Source organism: Vulpes lagopus, chromosome 12 (assembly GCF_018345385.1).
Source record: "Vulpes lagopus strain Blue_001 chromosome 12, ASM1834538v1, whole genome shotgun sequence".
Taxonomy (NCBI): domain Eukaryota; kingdom Metazoa; phylum Chordata; class Mammalia; order Carnivora; family Canidae; genus Vulpes; species Vulpes lagopus.
In genome coordinates this window covers 65,971,463-65,984,654 of record NC_054835.1, presented here as the reverse complement: position 1 = coordinate 65,984,654, position 13,192 = coordinate 65,971,463, and the positions used below count along the sequence as shown (strand labels likewise).

Sequence of the window (13,192 nt, the reverse complement as noted above, 5' to 3'; positions counted from 1 at the left end):
AAAACCTCAATATTTCAGGAGCAATGTAGTTGTTCACATTCCGGAGAAGTATTAATCTTATAAAGATCCTTGATGTATGAAAATATCTTACGTGTGATGAACTGCTCTGCAAGGGGCCTTGGAAAACATAGGCAAGTGTCAAGTGAGCCATTAGTAGCAAACGGGAGAGTTTCTCCGCAATAACAATGCAGTGGCTCAGAAATATATATTGCATGTGGAACAGCATCCATGTGCACAAAACACAATAGTTTTTGAGATTTTATTTATCTGTGGAGAGGAAACAGAAAAGGGAGCAAATGGGTGGCTGGCAGGAGGGCAGAGTAAATGATGTTGAGTCTCAAATTGTAGTCAGAGCATTGATTAAAACATTGTTTTTGGTTATGCTGATTTATTTGTTTGCAAAAGGTGATTTGCCTACAACTTTTGAAGATGATCTAAATACCCTAGGTGCTTAAGCACCTTTACATTCAAATGTGATTATATTATCTCTCTCTCTCTCTCTCTCTCTCTCTCTCTCTCTCTCTCTCACACACACACACACACACACACACACACACACACACACTCAGATAGTGTCTCATAGGCTCTCCTACCTGCAGAACGGGAGCCTCCTCAAAAAATTCCAGAAATTATTCCTGGCATCTCAAGAACTCCAATGTGTGCTTACACACCCTTCTGCTCGGACCTTTTTATTGATGCCCTCTGTTTATTTATTTATTTTTTGGTTTATTTTATTTTTATTTATTTTTATTTTTTTATTGGAGTTCAATTTGCCAACATTTAACATAACACCCAGTGCTCATCCCGCCAAGTGCCCCCCTCAGTGCCCGTCACCCAGTGCCAACCCCCAACCCACCTCCCTTTCCACCATTCCTTGTTCATTTCTCAGAGTTAGGTGTATCTCATGCTTTGTCACCCTCACTGTTATTTTCACTCATTTTCTCTCCTTTCCCTTTATTCCCTTTCACTAATTTTTCTATTCCCCAAATGAATGAGACCATTTAAGTTTGTTCTTTTCCAATTGACTTATTTCACTCAGCACAATACCCTCCAGGTCCACCCACATTGAAGCAAATGGTGGGTATTGCTTCTAATGGTTGAGGAATATCCCACTGTACACATAGACCACAGCTTCTTTATCCATCATCTGTCGATGGGCACCGAGGCTCCTTCCACAGTTTGGCTGTTGTGGACATTGCTGCTATGAACATCGGGGTGCAGGTGTCCCGGCGTTTCACTGTGATGCCCTCTGTTTATAAACCACTGGGGGTGGTGTTTCCCCACAAACCCTGCTGCCAGTAATCTTTGTGAGAATGTGGCTACGAAAGTGGTTCTATTTCCTGAGGATTTTATTTATTTTTTATTTTATTTTATTCATTCATGGAGACACAGAGAGAGAGGGAGAGACGCAGGCAGAGGGAGAAGCAGGCTCCCTGCGGGGAGCCCCACGTGGGACTCGATCCCAGGGCTCTGGGATCACGACCACTGAGCCACCCAGGTGCCCTATTTCCCATGGATCTTAAAGATGCCAACAGTGTCATCTTTTCTTCCTCATGGAGCCAAAGCCAAACCACACCCCATGGTGAAATAGGAAAAATGTTCCAATCCTTGTCTCCGTGACCAGGGATTTTGTTGACTGAACCTTTAAGACAGCACAGTGTCTGCTCCAGGACCTGCAAACACACCTTTTGCTTTCTGACCGAAATCCTTCTTTCTACAGGGGATCAAGTCTAGCAAATAAGTGGGCAGAGCCTGAGAGCCTGGAACTCTGGGGGCCCATTCTCTCCCAGCTCTTCCTTTTTACCCCATGCATATCAAGTCACCCACCTAGATCCCTAGGGCAGTGTGGTCCAATGGAATGTTCTGTGATGATGGAAATGTGGCATCCATTATGGTGCTCACGCCTGGCTACTGAAGATTTGAAAAGTGCCTAGTGTGACTGAGAACTGAACTTAAAAATGTATGTGATTTTCATTAATTTAAATTTAAATGGCCACAGGCGGCTTGGGTTTGCAGCTCAAGTTATTTTATTTTGGCAGCACTCTCTACTCTTAGAATTTTTCACTCAGCTACCAATCACACCCCATGGGTCAGCCCAGGTTTCTTCCTCTTCCCTTTGTGGAGAACCAGCCTGATCCAGGTCCCTGCCTGCAAATTCCAGAGCTGATTCCTGAGTGAGCTTCAGGCTGAGCTGACCATCTCTGTTTCCCTTTTCCAGAAACCTAAAAGCCGCCCCACATTTGCTGAGCTACTGCAGGTTCTCACGGAGATCGCAGAAACCTGGTGACCTGAATGGAATGCCCACCCGGAGGATCATCTTGCAAAATTATCACAAGAGGAAATCCTGTGTGGGGTCACTGATGGTGAACACCTTCCTTCAGAGCTGCTGACTCTTGGAAACAGTGCAAAGATCACAGACTTTTTAAACTTTAAGGCTTAAGAAGAGTCTGGCAGTAATTTCTCTGCACAGGTGTTTGAGAGGGGCTTTTTCTGTAATGTTCTTCATGTCCCATATGCGAAGAAGGGAAAAATGCTCCATCGCAGTCTTCAGTGCTCTTCATGACAATAGCCCCGAGAGCCCCTGAGGGTAAATGAAGACCTGACCCATTACAGGGCTGAGGACATTTCTTTTTTTGAAGAGGAGTGATATTTGTTACTTCAGTGACTTGCTGAAATAAAGAAATTCAGCTAATTCCTGAAATAAAGGAGCCTCCCCTGCAGAATTTAATGCTTTTGAGCTGTACAGATCGTTATGGAAAATGCACCTTTACAAACCACATGAATGTGAACATTCTTAAACTGTCTTTTATAATCTTCTCTATGTTATTTAACTAATCAGTTTTACCCATACCGGATTCCTTTGGAGATAGCTTCTTGTATTGCAGGCTTTTTTGTTTTTTGTTTTTGTTTTTGTTTTTGATTTTGTTTTTTAGGTAGGCATGGAGCCCATCGTGGGGCTTGAACTCCTCACCCTGAGATCAAGGCCTGAGCTGAAATCGAGAGTTGGATGCTTAGCGGACTGAGCCACCCAGGCGCCCCCACCACATTCCAGTTTTAAGCATTGCGAAGGCAAAGTTCTTTGAACAGGCCCTGGTGACATTTCTATTTGCAGTAATATCCATTGTCAGGGTTGGTTCAGAACCTGAATTTCAGTCTAAAATTTGTGTCCGTGGAGGTGAACAATTTCAGAAGGCTTTTAAGAAACATCTGTTGTGTATCTTTTGTTTTTCTCATGGTGTAAAAGAATGCTTATTGCACAGTTAGGTAAAGAAATGTTCTACATTTTGGAGGTTTCCTCTTTTTTAAGTTAAATTCTTAAAAAATTTTCTTGGGTATAGTTGACACACATGTGATATTAATTTTGGGTGTACAACGTAGTGACTCAACATCTCTCTATGTTATGCTGTGCTCAGCACAAGTGCAGCTACCGGCTGTCCCTGTACCACGAATGCTGTTACAATATCATGGTCTGTGTTCTCTATGCTGTGCCTTTTATTCTCGTGATTTATTTATTCCCATACTGGAAGCCTGTATCTCCCACTCCCCTTCACCCATTTTGCCCATCCCTCCCTCCCCTTCCCTATGGAAACCATCAGTTCATTCTCTGTATTTATGCGTCTGATTTTGTAAGAAGCCTCATTTTTCTTGTAGAAAGTACGTCCAGTAACTTTCTAGAAGATGACTTGTTTTTTTCCATAAGAACGAGTAAGGGAAAAACCGAGAAATCCAAATATTACCTACATTCCATTACTTCTGAAGTCCAGGGTTTTGAATTCAAGATAAAATACCCAGTCATCATGACTCAATCTTAACTTCTCATGCATAGTTTGTAGGACTGACTGGAAATTTATCTCTATCGTTGTGAGTGCTTCAGAATTGTCGGAGGAAGAAGGTTGTGGCAGAAAGTAGAAATGTTTTCACCATCGGGTATCACAACGGCGGCCTCGTGTTTGTATGCCATCCACCCGGCATCATGGTCTAAGTCACTGGCCGGTAGTAGTTGTGGCTTTTAAGTCATATTTCCCCACTCCAAAAATGAGATTGTTGACTATCAGTGGTACTTGGGCAATGTGCACTGAAATAATGAGCACCAGGCTCGAGAATGTTCAACTTTTTGGTGATTCAAGTAGTGGTCTCAGAAATATTTGTATGAGGCCCTGTGGTGTTTCTGAGACTATCATATCCCTTTCTCTCATGACTACAGGAGGTGAGACAAGGCTCCTATGACTGAGACCTTAGATCGAGTAAGATATGCAGAAGTTTAGTGCAAGAGGGCATGGGACTATCAAACAGCAAAAGCCAAGGCGGGGGGAAGGTACATGCTATGACAATCGGAGAACCCAAACACTGGAAACTTAGGGTCAACTAGAGAGCATCTGCATCAAGGCAATGCAGGGAGACAGAGTACAGGCCAAGAATGAGTCCAGAGATGAGTCACTCCTGGAGGTCGGTGGCAGCCGCTGGCACGTCCACGCACGTACGTTGGTGGCGGTAGTCAAGCTCTCTTCCTTCTGTTGTAACACTTCTAGAAAGTTTGAGGTACTGAAAACAGGAGTTAACTGGGGCCATCATGTATGTAACTGAGGCTCCAGATGATGTGTGAATTTGGAATGTCTTTGTCTAGAGAGACATTCAGCATTCTTTGGCAAAAGACAAAAATCTCTTAAAGACTAAAAGAGGAAATGAGAAAAAAATTTTTTTAAAGAAACACACAGCTTCTCCTGGGAGGGAACTATGTTTTGCAACCAATCTTCATATTAGTTATTGATCAACTGGCGTTCTCTGTGGATAGTTTACATGGTTTGGGTGAGAGAGTGCAAGACACAGCTCTGCATAAGAAATGGGCAGGAAGGGATCCCTGGGTGGCTCAGAGGTTTAGCGCCTGCCTTTGGCCCAGGGCGTGATCCTGGAGACCCGGGATCGAGTCCCACGTCGGGCTCCCTGCATGGAGCCTGCTTCTCCCTCTGCCTGTGTCTCTGCTCTCTCTCTCTCTCTCTCTCTCTCTGTCTCTCATGAATAAATAAATAAAATATTAAAAGAAAAAAAAAAGAAATGGGCAGGAAGCTTAGGGGTTGATTGTGAGTGAGAGCCATGAAATAGAGAAGACAGGGGGGTCAAAGGAGAGAGGGGAAGCCCAGAAAAATGGAAAGGATTTGGAGCCAAGCATGAACTATGTTCAGTGTAAATACCCACTTGGCAAGAACAGTCATAGGATTTTTTTCCCCTTAGTAGACTTTTTATCAGTACAATGCATGGTCCCTCTGTCGCACTGGCAACACATTTGACTCACATGACACGATAGCATCTGATCCAGCACTGTTTGCTCAGCTCGTTAGAGGGGTTCAGGACAGGAAAGAGCATGCACACCCTTCAGATTCAAAGAAGCCACCCAGTTGTCCATGTGCCTAGAGGCTTGGGGCCCTCCTCACCCGTGAGAAAGTGTGTACGACTGCTGGTGCGAGGCGATGGTGTGTGCAGTTCATCTTTAACCAAGGAAGCTTCTCTCTTGCTTTCCCACCCGTCGTGCAGGCCTGCAATTCACAGGTCTCCCAGCCCACGTGCCATTTCACAGATCAGACATCTTCACGGTGTTCAACACACGTGCCTGGCCCTGGGACCCAACATTCCCGATTGACCTTGGGACATAGTCAAGGGACTGTGCTATTCAAGTGCTGGGAGAAGACAAACCTTAAACCCTCCCGGGTGGACCTAGGTCTGGGAGAAAAAGAATACAGGTCTGCTGCAAACACTTTGCTCGTAATAAGGTACACGAATCACGTGGATGTGGCGTAGTTGTCATAAAGCGAATAGATGGGCGTAACTAGCACTCAGATCTGGAAATGGTACATTCCAGAGTTTCAGAATCCATTCTCATTTCCTCTTCAAGTCATTAATCCAACGGTAATCAATATCCTAATTTCCAACACCACGGATTAATTGGTGTGGGCTTTTTTGAACTTTCTGTGAGTGGAATCCTGTGGTATGCACCCTTTAGTGCCTGGCTTCTTTCACTTAATATGTTTGTTTAATCCATCCATGTTGCATATAGTTATATCTTACCAATCCCATGTCTGTTTAGTCTTCCACTGTATAATTACACCACGGATGATTTATCTGTTCTACTCTTGGTGGACATTTGGGTTATTTCCAGTCTTTGGTGCTGCTATGACCATCGTTCTACATGTCTAATGGTGAATTAATGCAATAAAAAAGACATATTACTAAGGGACAAGTGTGTTTTGGAAATATTTTCATAACATTTCCAATATAATTGGTTCCTTTATTAGTTTCATGTAATTTTATTTTATGCATTTAGAGACCTTATTCAGAGAAGGAGTATAAAGGCTTCAGCAGACTTCCACAGTGATCTACAGCATAAAAAAGCTAAGAACCCCTGTATTGAACTGAATCTCTGAATCTGGAAAGGTCTTTGCTGGACCACACACAACTGACCAGCTGCTTATCGTTGCTTTAACAGAAGCCTCTTGAGGATTCAGTTTGGCCGGTGCTGTGGGCTGATTCCCCAGTGTGTACCTCCCCCCGGGGTGCCTTCCGTCCTCAGAGCCGTCTCTGTCCCCCTCCCCCAGGCATTGTCAGGGCTGGTCCTCTGTTCTGGTTTGCACGACCTCTCCTCCACCTGCCTTCTACTCCTATGATGAGTGTGATGGGGGCCGATGAGTGGAGTCTCAACCGCTCCCACGTTTGGCCACAGAAAGGGAAGCTGGACAGCAACGGGCCCCTCCAACCTCCATGGGCTCCAACTCCAGGCGAGCATTTCAGGCTCTCTTCCCTTCCAGAGCTCCCACACCTCGCTAGCTGAAGGGAGAGAGGTCAATGCCTCACATCTCCCGGGAGGCCAGGGTGGCTCCGTTCTACTTCCAAAACAAGAGGGGGAAAATAAAAGCCCAATCCCAGATAGATAGGCATTTTTGACTATCAGCCCTGGTAGGGAGGTGCTCCTGGCATCTGGCATCTAGAGACCAGGGATGCTGCTGAGCATCTGCCAGGGCACAGCACCTTCCCTTATAAAGAGGAATCATGCAGCCCCAGGTCAATAGTGCTGGGTTGAGTGGGGGGTTAGCGGACCATCTGACGTGAGGTCCAGGGGTGCAGAAGTCACCACGTCATCATACTTCCAGCTCCCCTGCTTGGTCCTTAGGCTGCCTCCTCCCCTCTCCACCCCTGGATGAAAAGTGGCGGCTGTACCCACATGCTTCGCCTTGACCCCCAAGAGCATCCAAAGGGAGAACACATCCTCGTCCCAGCATTCGTACCAGAGCCCTATGGTCTCTCGCACCAGCTCAGGGCCACACGCCTCCTGGAACAAATCCCTGCAGCTCGAGGCGTGGAATGCTTCGGCTGGCTCAGCCTCCCACAAGGGCCAGGGACGGATCTGTTCGCCTGCCACCACTCGGAGGTGGCCTTTGTGGAGCCGGCGGGGTGCCCGGGCTGCGGACAGAGCTGGCACGAAAGTCGTGCATGGCCCAGGCTCCGCTTCCTGCCGTGCACCGCGTGGCCCGCTGGCCTCGGTCGCCACCTGGAGCCGTCCTGCCACGATCCGGGTTTTTTAGACCTAGAGCAGCTCCCACGTGGTTAGAAAACTGGGGAGGGACGCCTGGGGGGGGGCTCAGCGGTTGAGCACCTGCCTCCAGCCCAGGGCCTGATCCTGGGGTCCCGGGATTGAGTCCCACGTCTGCCTCCTGCATGTGGCCTGCTTCTCCCTCTGGCTGTGTCTCTGCCTCTCTCTCTCTCTGTGTCTCTCATGAATAAATAAATAACATCCTTTAAAAGAAAGAAAACTGGGGAATCTGCTGATGCTAAGAGTTTTCCCCAGGCCTTGAACCTCTAGAAATGATCCCGAGTAAGCTTTCTCACGGTTAGAGACAGAGCTTAGCAACGCGGGGTGCTCCCGGGAAGAAGCTGGAGAGCCCATGCAGATGCTTTCCTGTGGGGCCAGGTGCCGGGTGGGGACCTCTGCTGTCCCACCAGTCGCCCAGAAGGTGGAGAGTGTGGACGAAGGCGCTGCCTGGTTGGGGCCCCCCCGACCTGGTCCCCGACCTGCACCCGGCCTGGCTCCCCCTGGGCCTTGCACCTGCTAGTCCCGTTACTGGGGGTGCTCCTTCCGCACGTGCACCCGCCTCGCGTCCTCGAGGCTTGCAGGCTGTTGCTCAAATGCTATCCTCCCTTCAAGTCTTTCTCGAATTGCCCCATTTGACATCATAACTTCGCCGCGGACATTCCCTGTCGCCCTTTTCTGCACAATTGTTCTCTATTCCTCTGAATGCTACATAACAAACCATATATTTCTACTTATTTAATTAGCCTATTGTCTGTTCCTTCTCTACCCACCCCCACCCTCGGCAGCGGTAACAGGGGTCAGGTGTTTCTTTTTTTTTTTTTTTAAGATTTTATTTATTCATGAGACACAGAGAGAGAGAGAGAGAGAGGCAGAGCCACAGGCAGAGGGAGAAGCAGGCTCCATGCAGGGAGCCCGACGTGGGACTCGATCCCAGGTCTCCAGGATCAGGCCCAAGGCCGAAGGCGACACTAGACCGCTGAGCCACCGGGCTGCCCGGGTCAGGTGTTTCTGTCTGTTTCGTTCACTGCTTCATCCCCGGGTGCCAGAACGGGGCCCAGCACAGAGTTAAGCTAAATAAATATTCATGGAATGACCGGGGAGGGGGGGGCGGGGGGAGTAGCTTGCCTCTCCAGAAGCTTCATCTGCCAGAGGTGGAGGTGAGTCTGACAAGCCGCTGGCCTCGGGGCTTCTAGGGGAGCCCGGCCCCGTTGTGGTCTGGAGGGCTCACTCCCTTCAAGTTAGCACCCTCCTTGCTCCATGACCTAAGGCCCTCGATCTGTAAGGGAACTCGTTTGCTTTCTTTGGGATCTGCACACTGGCCCTGGGGAGGAAAGGACCCGAACATTCCCGGGCCACAGAGGCCTGCGAGCCACCTTGGCAGCTTTCTGATGAGCCCGGCCATCCCCCAGCAACATGCTTGTCCTGTCACAGGTCACACAGACGACTTTACGGACCACCCCCTGCCCAGGCAGCCCTCGCCCTCCTCCGCAGAACGAAGTGGTGTGCGCAGCCCCAGGGGCCGGGGGGCCAGGCCTCCTCGCCCGGCCTAGGGGCTCCAAGCAGGCTCCGTGGCTGGTGCCATCGAGTCACTTGGCAGCCAGAAGCGTCGGGGGGACCACTGTCCTCCCCTAACTAACTACACCCCTTTAAAGTCCTCCGGGCCAGCACCGCCCTCTGCGCTGCACCTCTCCCCCAGGTGCCCTCCCCAACACAGCTAAGTGCCTTTCTTTCTTCTTCTTTTTTTTTTTTAATTTTTATTTATTTTTTTGCTAAGTGTCTTTCTAATCAAAGCCTGTCTTTGGCGTATTGCTCTTCCCATGACGGGCAGGGTGCCTGGGGACTCGGGGACATTTCCCCACAGCCCGGGACTGCTTTCCCCTCTGGTTGTACCGGGTAACCTCAGGGAGTCACCAGTTCTTCTTGTGTCCTTCTCCAGAACAATCTACCTTGCACATAATTCTCTACGTCCCTTTCCCCCTCCTTATGTACAGAAAAACACAAAATATGTTAGGGATTGACATCTGATTATTCGAGAAAAAGGACACCTGTGAATAAGTCCATGGAAAAATAGAAACCCATAGAGATAGAGACGTATTTAATAGAGGAAGTCGATTATCCTCATGTCCCTGGCAGCGATGGAAATTTCCCCCCTCTACTGCCAAATGCAGACATTTGTAGCTACTTTATTGTGTCTGCAACTCCCTGGTTTGCCTTAGTTTCCCCCGCATGCTGGGTTATGCTGGGGAAATTCAATTCAGCTCCATCTCCTAGCTTCAGCCCGGCATGCCAATGGAAATAGTCTCCATAAGTGAATTGGGTAGCGGCTCAGATTTTGCTTTTCCCTCCCTCTGGGTCTGCCCAGGTGGTATCTGGGTGTAGAAGGCAGAGGGGTGGCTTTGTCCAGGGGCGATATGCAAAGTATTCAACGACTGATTTGGCCCAGGCCCAGGCCGGTCAGGGTGCCTGTCCACCAGTCATCCGTCCGGCCCACTGGGTGCAGACTGGGGCTCTCAGCCCGGGAAGGTGACCTTGTGCTGGTGCTGTGGGTGTGAGGCCTGTTTGGATCGGAGCAGGGCCCCCTGGCCCCTCTGGTCTCCACAATCTTTCTCATCAGCCTGCTGGCTGCTCGCCCTGCTGGCATTGGCGACCAAGCTGGCGGCTCTGCGGTGTGTTCTCTCCTGAGCAGTCAGAGCCCCTTCCTGGCTGACTCGACCTCCCCCTGGCCTTGCTGCCCCAGTGGCCCCTCGTGGGCTCCACCGTGGCTTCCACTGGTCCCAGGGCCTGGGCTGCTGGGCCTGCAGCAGAGGCTGCAGGTCGTCTCCCTTCTTGTATGGCAGGTGCCACGACAGCATTTCTGGGTCTTAATTCAGGAGCTTTCCAAGTCCCACCTGGAGCACATATGGAAGCTTCTGGGTCCCATCCACATCTCGGGGGGACTGAGAATAGCTCAGAAAACATTCTTCCTCACTTCTGCAGTGTTCTTCTGTCTCTGTTTTTATACTTTATAGACAATCGCCTGGAGACTTTGTTAAAATGCAGGTTCTGATTCAGTGGGACCTCAGATTTAAAAGACTATTCATGAGAGACACACAGAGAGAGGCAGAGACACAGGCAGAGGGAGAAGCAGGCTCCCTGCGGTGAGCCCGATGTGGGACTCGATCCCAGGACCCCGGGGTCACGCCCTGAGCAGAAGGCAGATGCTCAACTGCTGAGCTACCCGGGTGTCCTGAATCCTGCATTTTTACAAGCTCCTAGCCAATGTCAAAGGTGCAGTTCCTTGGATCATATCCTTCTGCACCCCCATAGCCTGCAGGCTAACAGGAGTCAGGGAGAGGGACACTGACTTATGGAAAAGTAAAGATGTCTTGACAATATACCCATTACACATGGCAACAGACAACTTCCCAGTAGTGCTGTGGGCTTATCTTCCAAAAGCCAGCCTCAACCCTCTACTGTCCCCGTTAGGGACATTACGCAGCTTCCGAGGCTTTCCGGCAGCAGGTGTTCCTACGCGGGCAAGCTTCACGTAATGAAATGCAGCCAGGAGCGCGAGGAGACCCTCCCTTCCCAAACAGAAAGCCAAGGCTCATCAGAAAGAAAAGATTTTGTCCCTTCCTGTTGGAGCACGGCTTTGACACCTGAAGGTACAGTGACTCTGAGGAAACAGGTGTGAAGGTGAGGGCCCGTGGATGGGGTTGCCTGATAAAACACAGGATGTCCGGTCCAACTTAAACTTCAGATCAACAACAGATAATTTTGAACCCTGAATGCTGGGATTACCTCTCCTGTCACGGTCAGCCCCAGACATGGGTGGGCCCCTCCCATCCCAAATTCGGTTCAGATGTTGAGGCCGTTGACACCATACCGGTACCCAGAGGGTATGAAAGGCGAATGACTCCCATGATGAAGGTTGCCGGGGACATCTGCTGGGACATCCCCAGCAGCTCCAAGACCAGCTTGGGGGCGCAGGATGGGGCAACTCCTTGGAGTTTCCTGGTAATGGGGGTGCGGCTGAGCTGAAGGGCTTGGAGGTGCTGTGGGTCGAACCTCCGTCTGGTACCAAGCTGGGAAGCAGCGGGCCTGGCCTGTCAGCCTGCTCAGGTGTTGGGGGGAAGAGGCCAGAGGAGTAGGGGGGCTCGAGGGCTGTCAGCAGACATCAGAAAACGCAGTCAGACCATCCCAGCAAGTACTCCCGAATGTTTCATGCGAGACATATGCATCTTAAATTTGTTTGTTGTTTGTCTGGAATTCGAATTTAACTGCTCGTCTTTGCATTTTTGTTGTTTGTGTTAAATCTGGCAATCCCATCCGGGGCGCAGAAAGAAAAGCCTGGGTCCCTCCTAGGGTTGGAGGAGCCCCTGCTCCAGCTCTGAATTGTCCACCTCCAGACTTCTTAGATGACACGAATGAACACTTATTTCTTTAAGCCACGACTAGCCTGGTGCTCAGTTACCCGAAGCCGAGCCCATTCCGAAGGGTCAGCTCAGTTGCCTCCGTGGGCAGCTCCTCCTCCGCGCTCCGACTCCGTGCGGATTGCGCACCTGCTACAGGTACCATCTCCAAAGACTGTTCAAATCAGCCCAAGACATCGAAAACAACCATAGAATAGGGGTCTATTTCAGCACTTAAAAAAAAACAACTTTGGGGACACCTGGGGGGCTCAATGGTTGAGCGTCTGCCTTTTGCTCAGGGTGTGACCCTGGGGTCCTGGGATCGAGTCCCGAATCGGGCTCATCGCAGGGAGCTTGCTTCTCCCTCTGCCTGTGTTTCTGCCTCTCTCTCTCTCTCTCTCTCTCTCTGTGTGTGTGTGTGTGTGTGTCTCTCATGTATAAATAGATAAAATCTTTGAAGAATAAATAAATAAATAATAAAAAACCCAACAACTTTGAAATCAGGACGTGACTTATAATAATAATAGGTGAGGTCTTAGATTTCAATCTAAGTGGTTCCCCACCCTGGTTGCTTATTAAAACAATCTGGGGAGCATTTAACAAACACTGTGGCCTGTGTCCTCCCCCAGAAGTTTTATTTAATTGGTCTGGGGCTGGGCCCAGGCCCCGGGTAATCTTTAAAAGCCTCCTCAGTGTCAGTAATTATGCAGGCCGGGCCCCGAAATCATCGCACCGGGTAAGATACTTCATGTGTGGGTGCACGCGTTTCCTCGGAGTCAAGCCTTGTTACGAAGGCTTTTGAGGGGTGGAGCAACGAACGAGAGGGGTCCCCTCGATGACTGCTGGCGGAGGGCTGTTCCACAGGCTGTCCCCTTGCCGATGTGACATGGGCCTTCGCTCACCTGCGCCCGCGTCCCCTCACTGAGCAGCTGTACAACCGGAGCTGGGGGTCCAGGAAACCCAGTGCGTTTCTGCAAAAAGCCCGAGACCCAGAGGTGGGGAGATTTCAGGGTCCCCTCACTGAGCGGCTGTGCAACCAGAGCTGAGGGTCCAGAAACCCAGTGCATTTCTGCAAAGAGCCCGAGACCCGGAGGCAGGGAGCTTGCAGGGTCCTCTCACTGGGGACAGGATCCTGTTGCTGTCGGGGGCTCTGCAGGAGAACTTAAAGAAGCAGGTTAGGGGTGGGCTCTCCTCTGTCCCATCGGGGGAGCCCGCTGCATGT

At 49.8% G+C, this 13,192-nt stretch overlaps 1 protein-coding gene across 4 annotated transcripts in view; it reads left to right on the top strand.

Moving 5' to 3' along the window:
- Positions 1-6,214, top strand: part of TXK (TXK tyrosine kinase) — a 64,914-nt gene extending 58,700 nt beyond the window's left edge. For all 4 annotated transcript variants that reach the window (XM_041723929.1, XM_041723932.1, XM_041723933.1 and 1 more), the window contains one exon: positions 2,219-6,214. In XM_041723929.1, the coding sequence (XP_041579863.1) occupies positions 2,219-2,287 (69 nt within the window). In that variant the 3' untranslated portion in view covers positions 2,288-6,214. The remainder of the gene's footprint in view (positions 1-2,218) is intronic.
- The last annotated feature ends 6,978 nt before the right edge of the window (positions 6,215-13,192 follow it).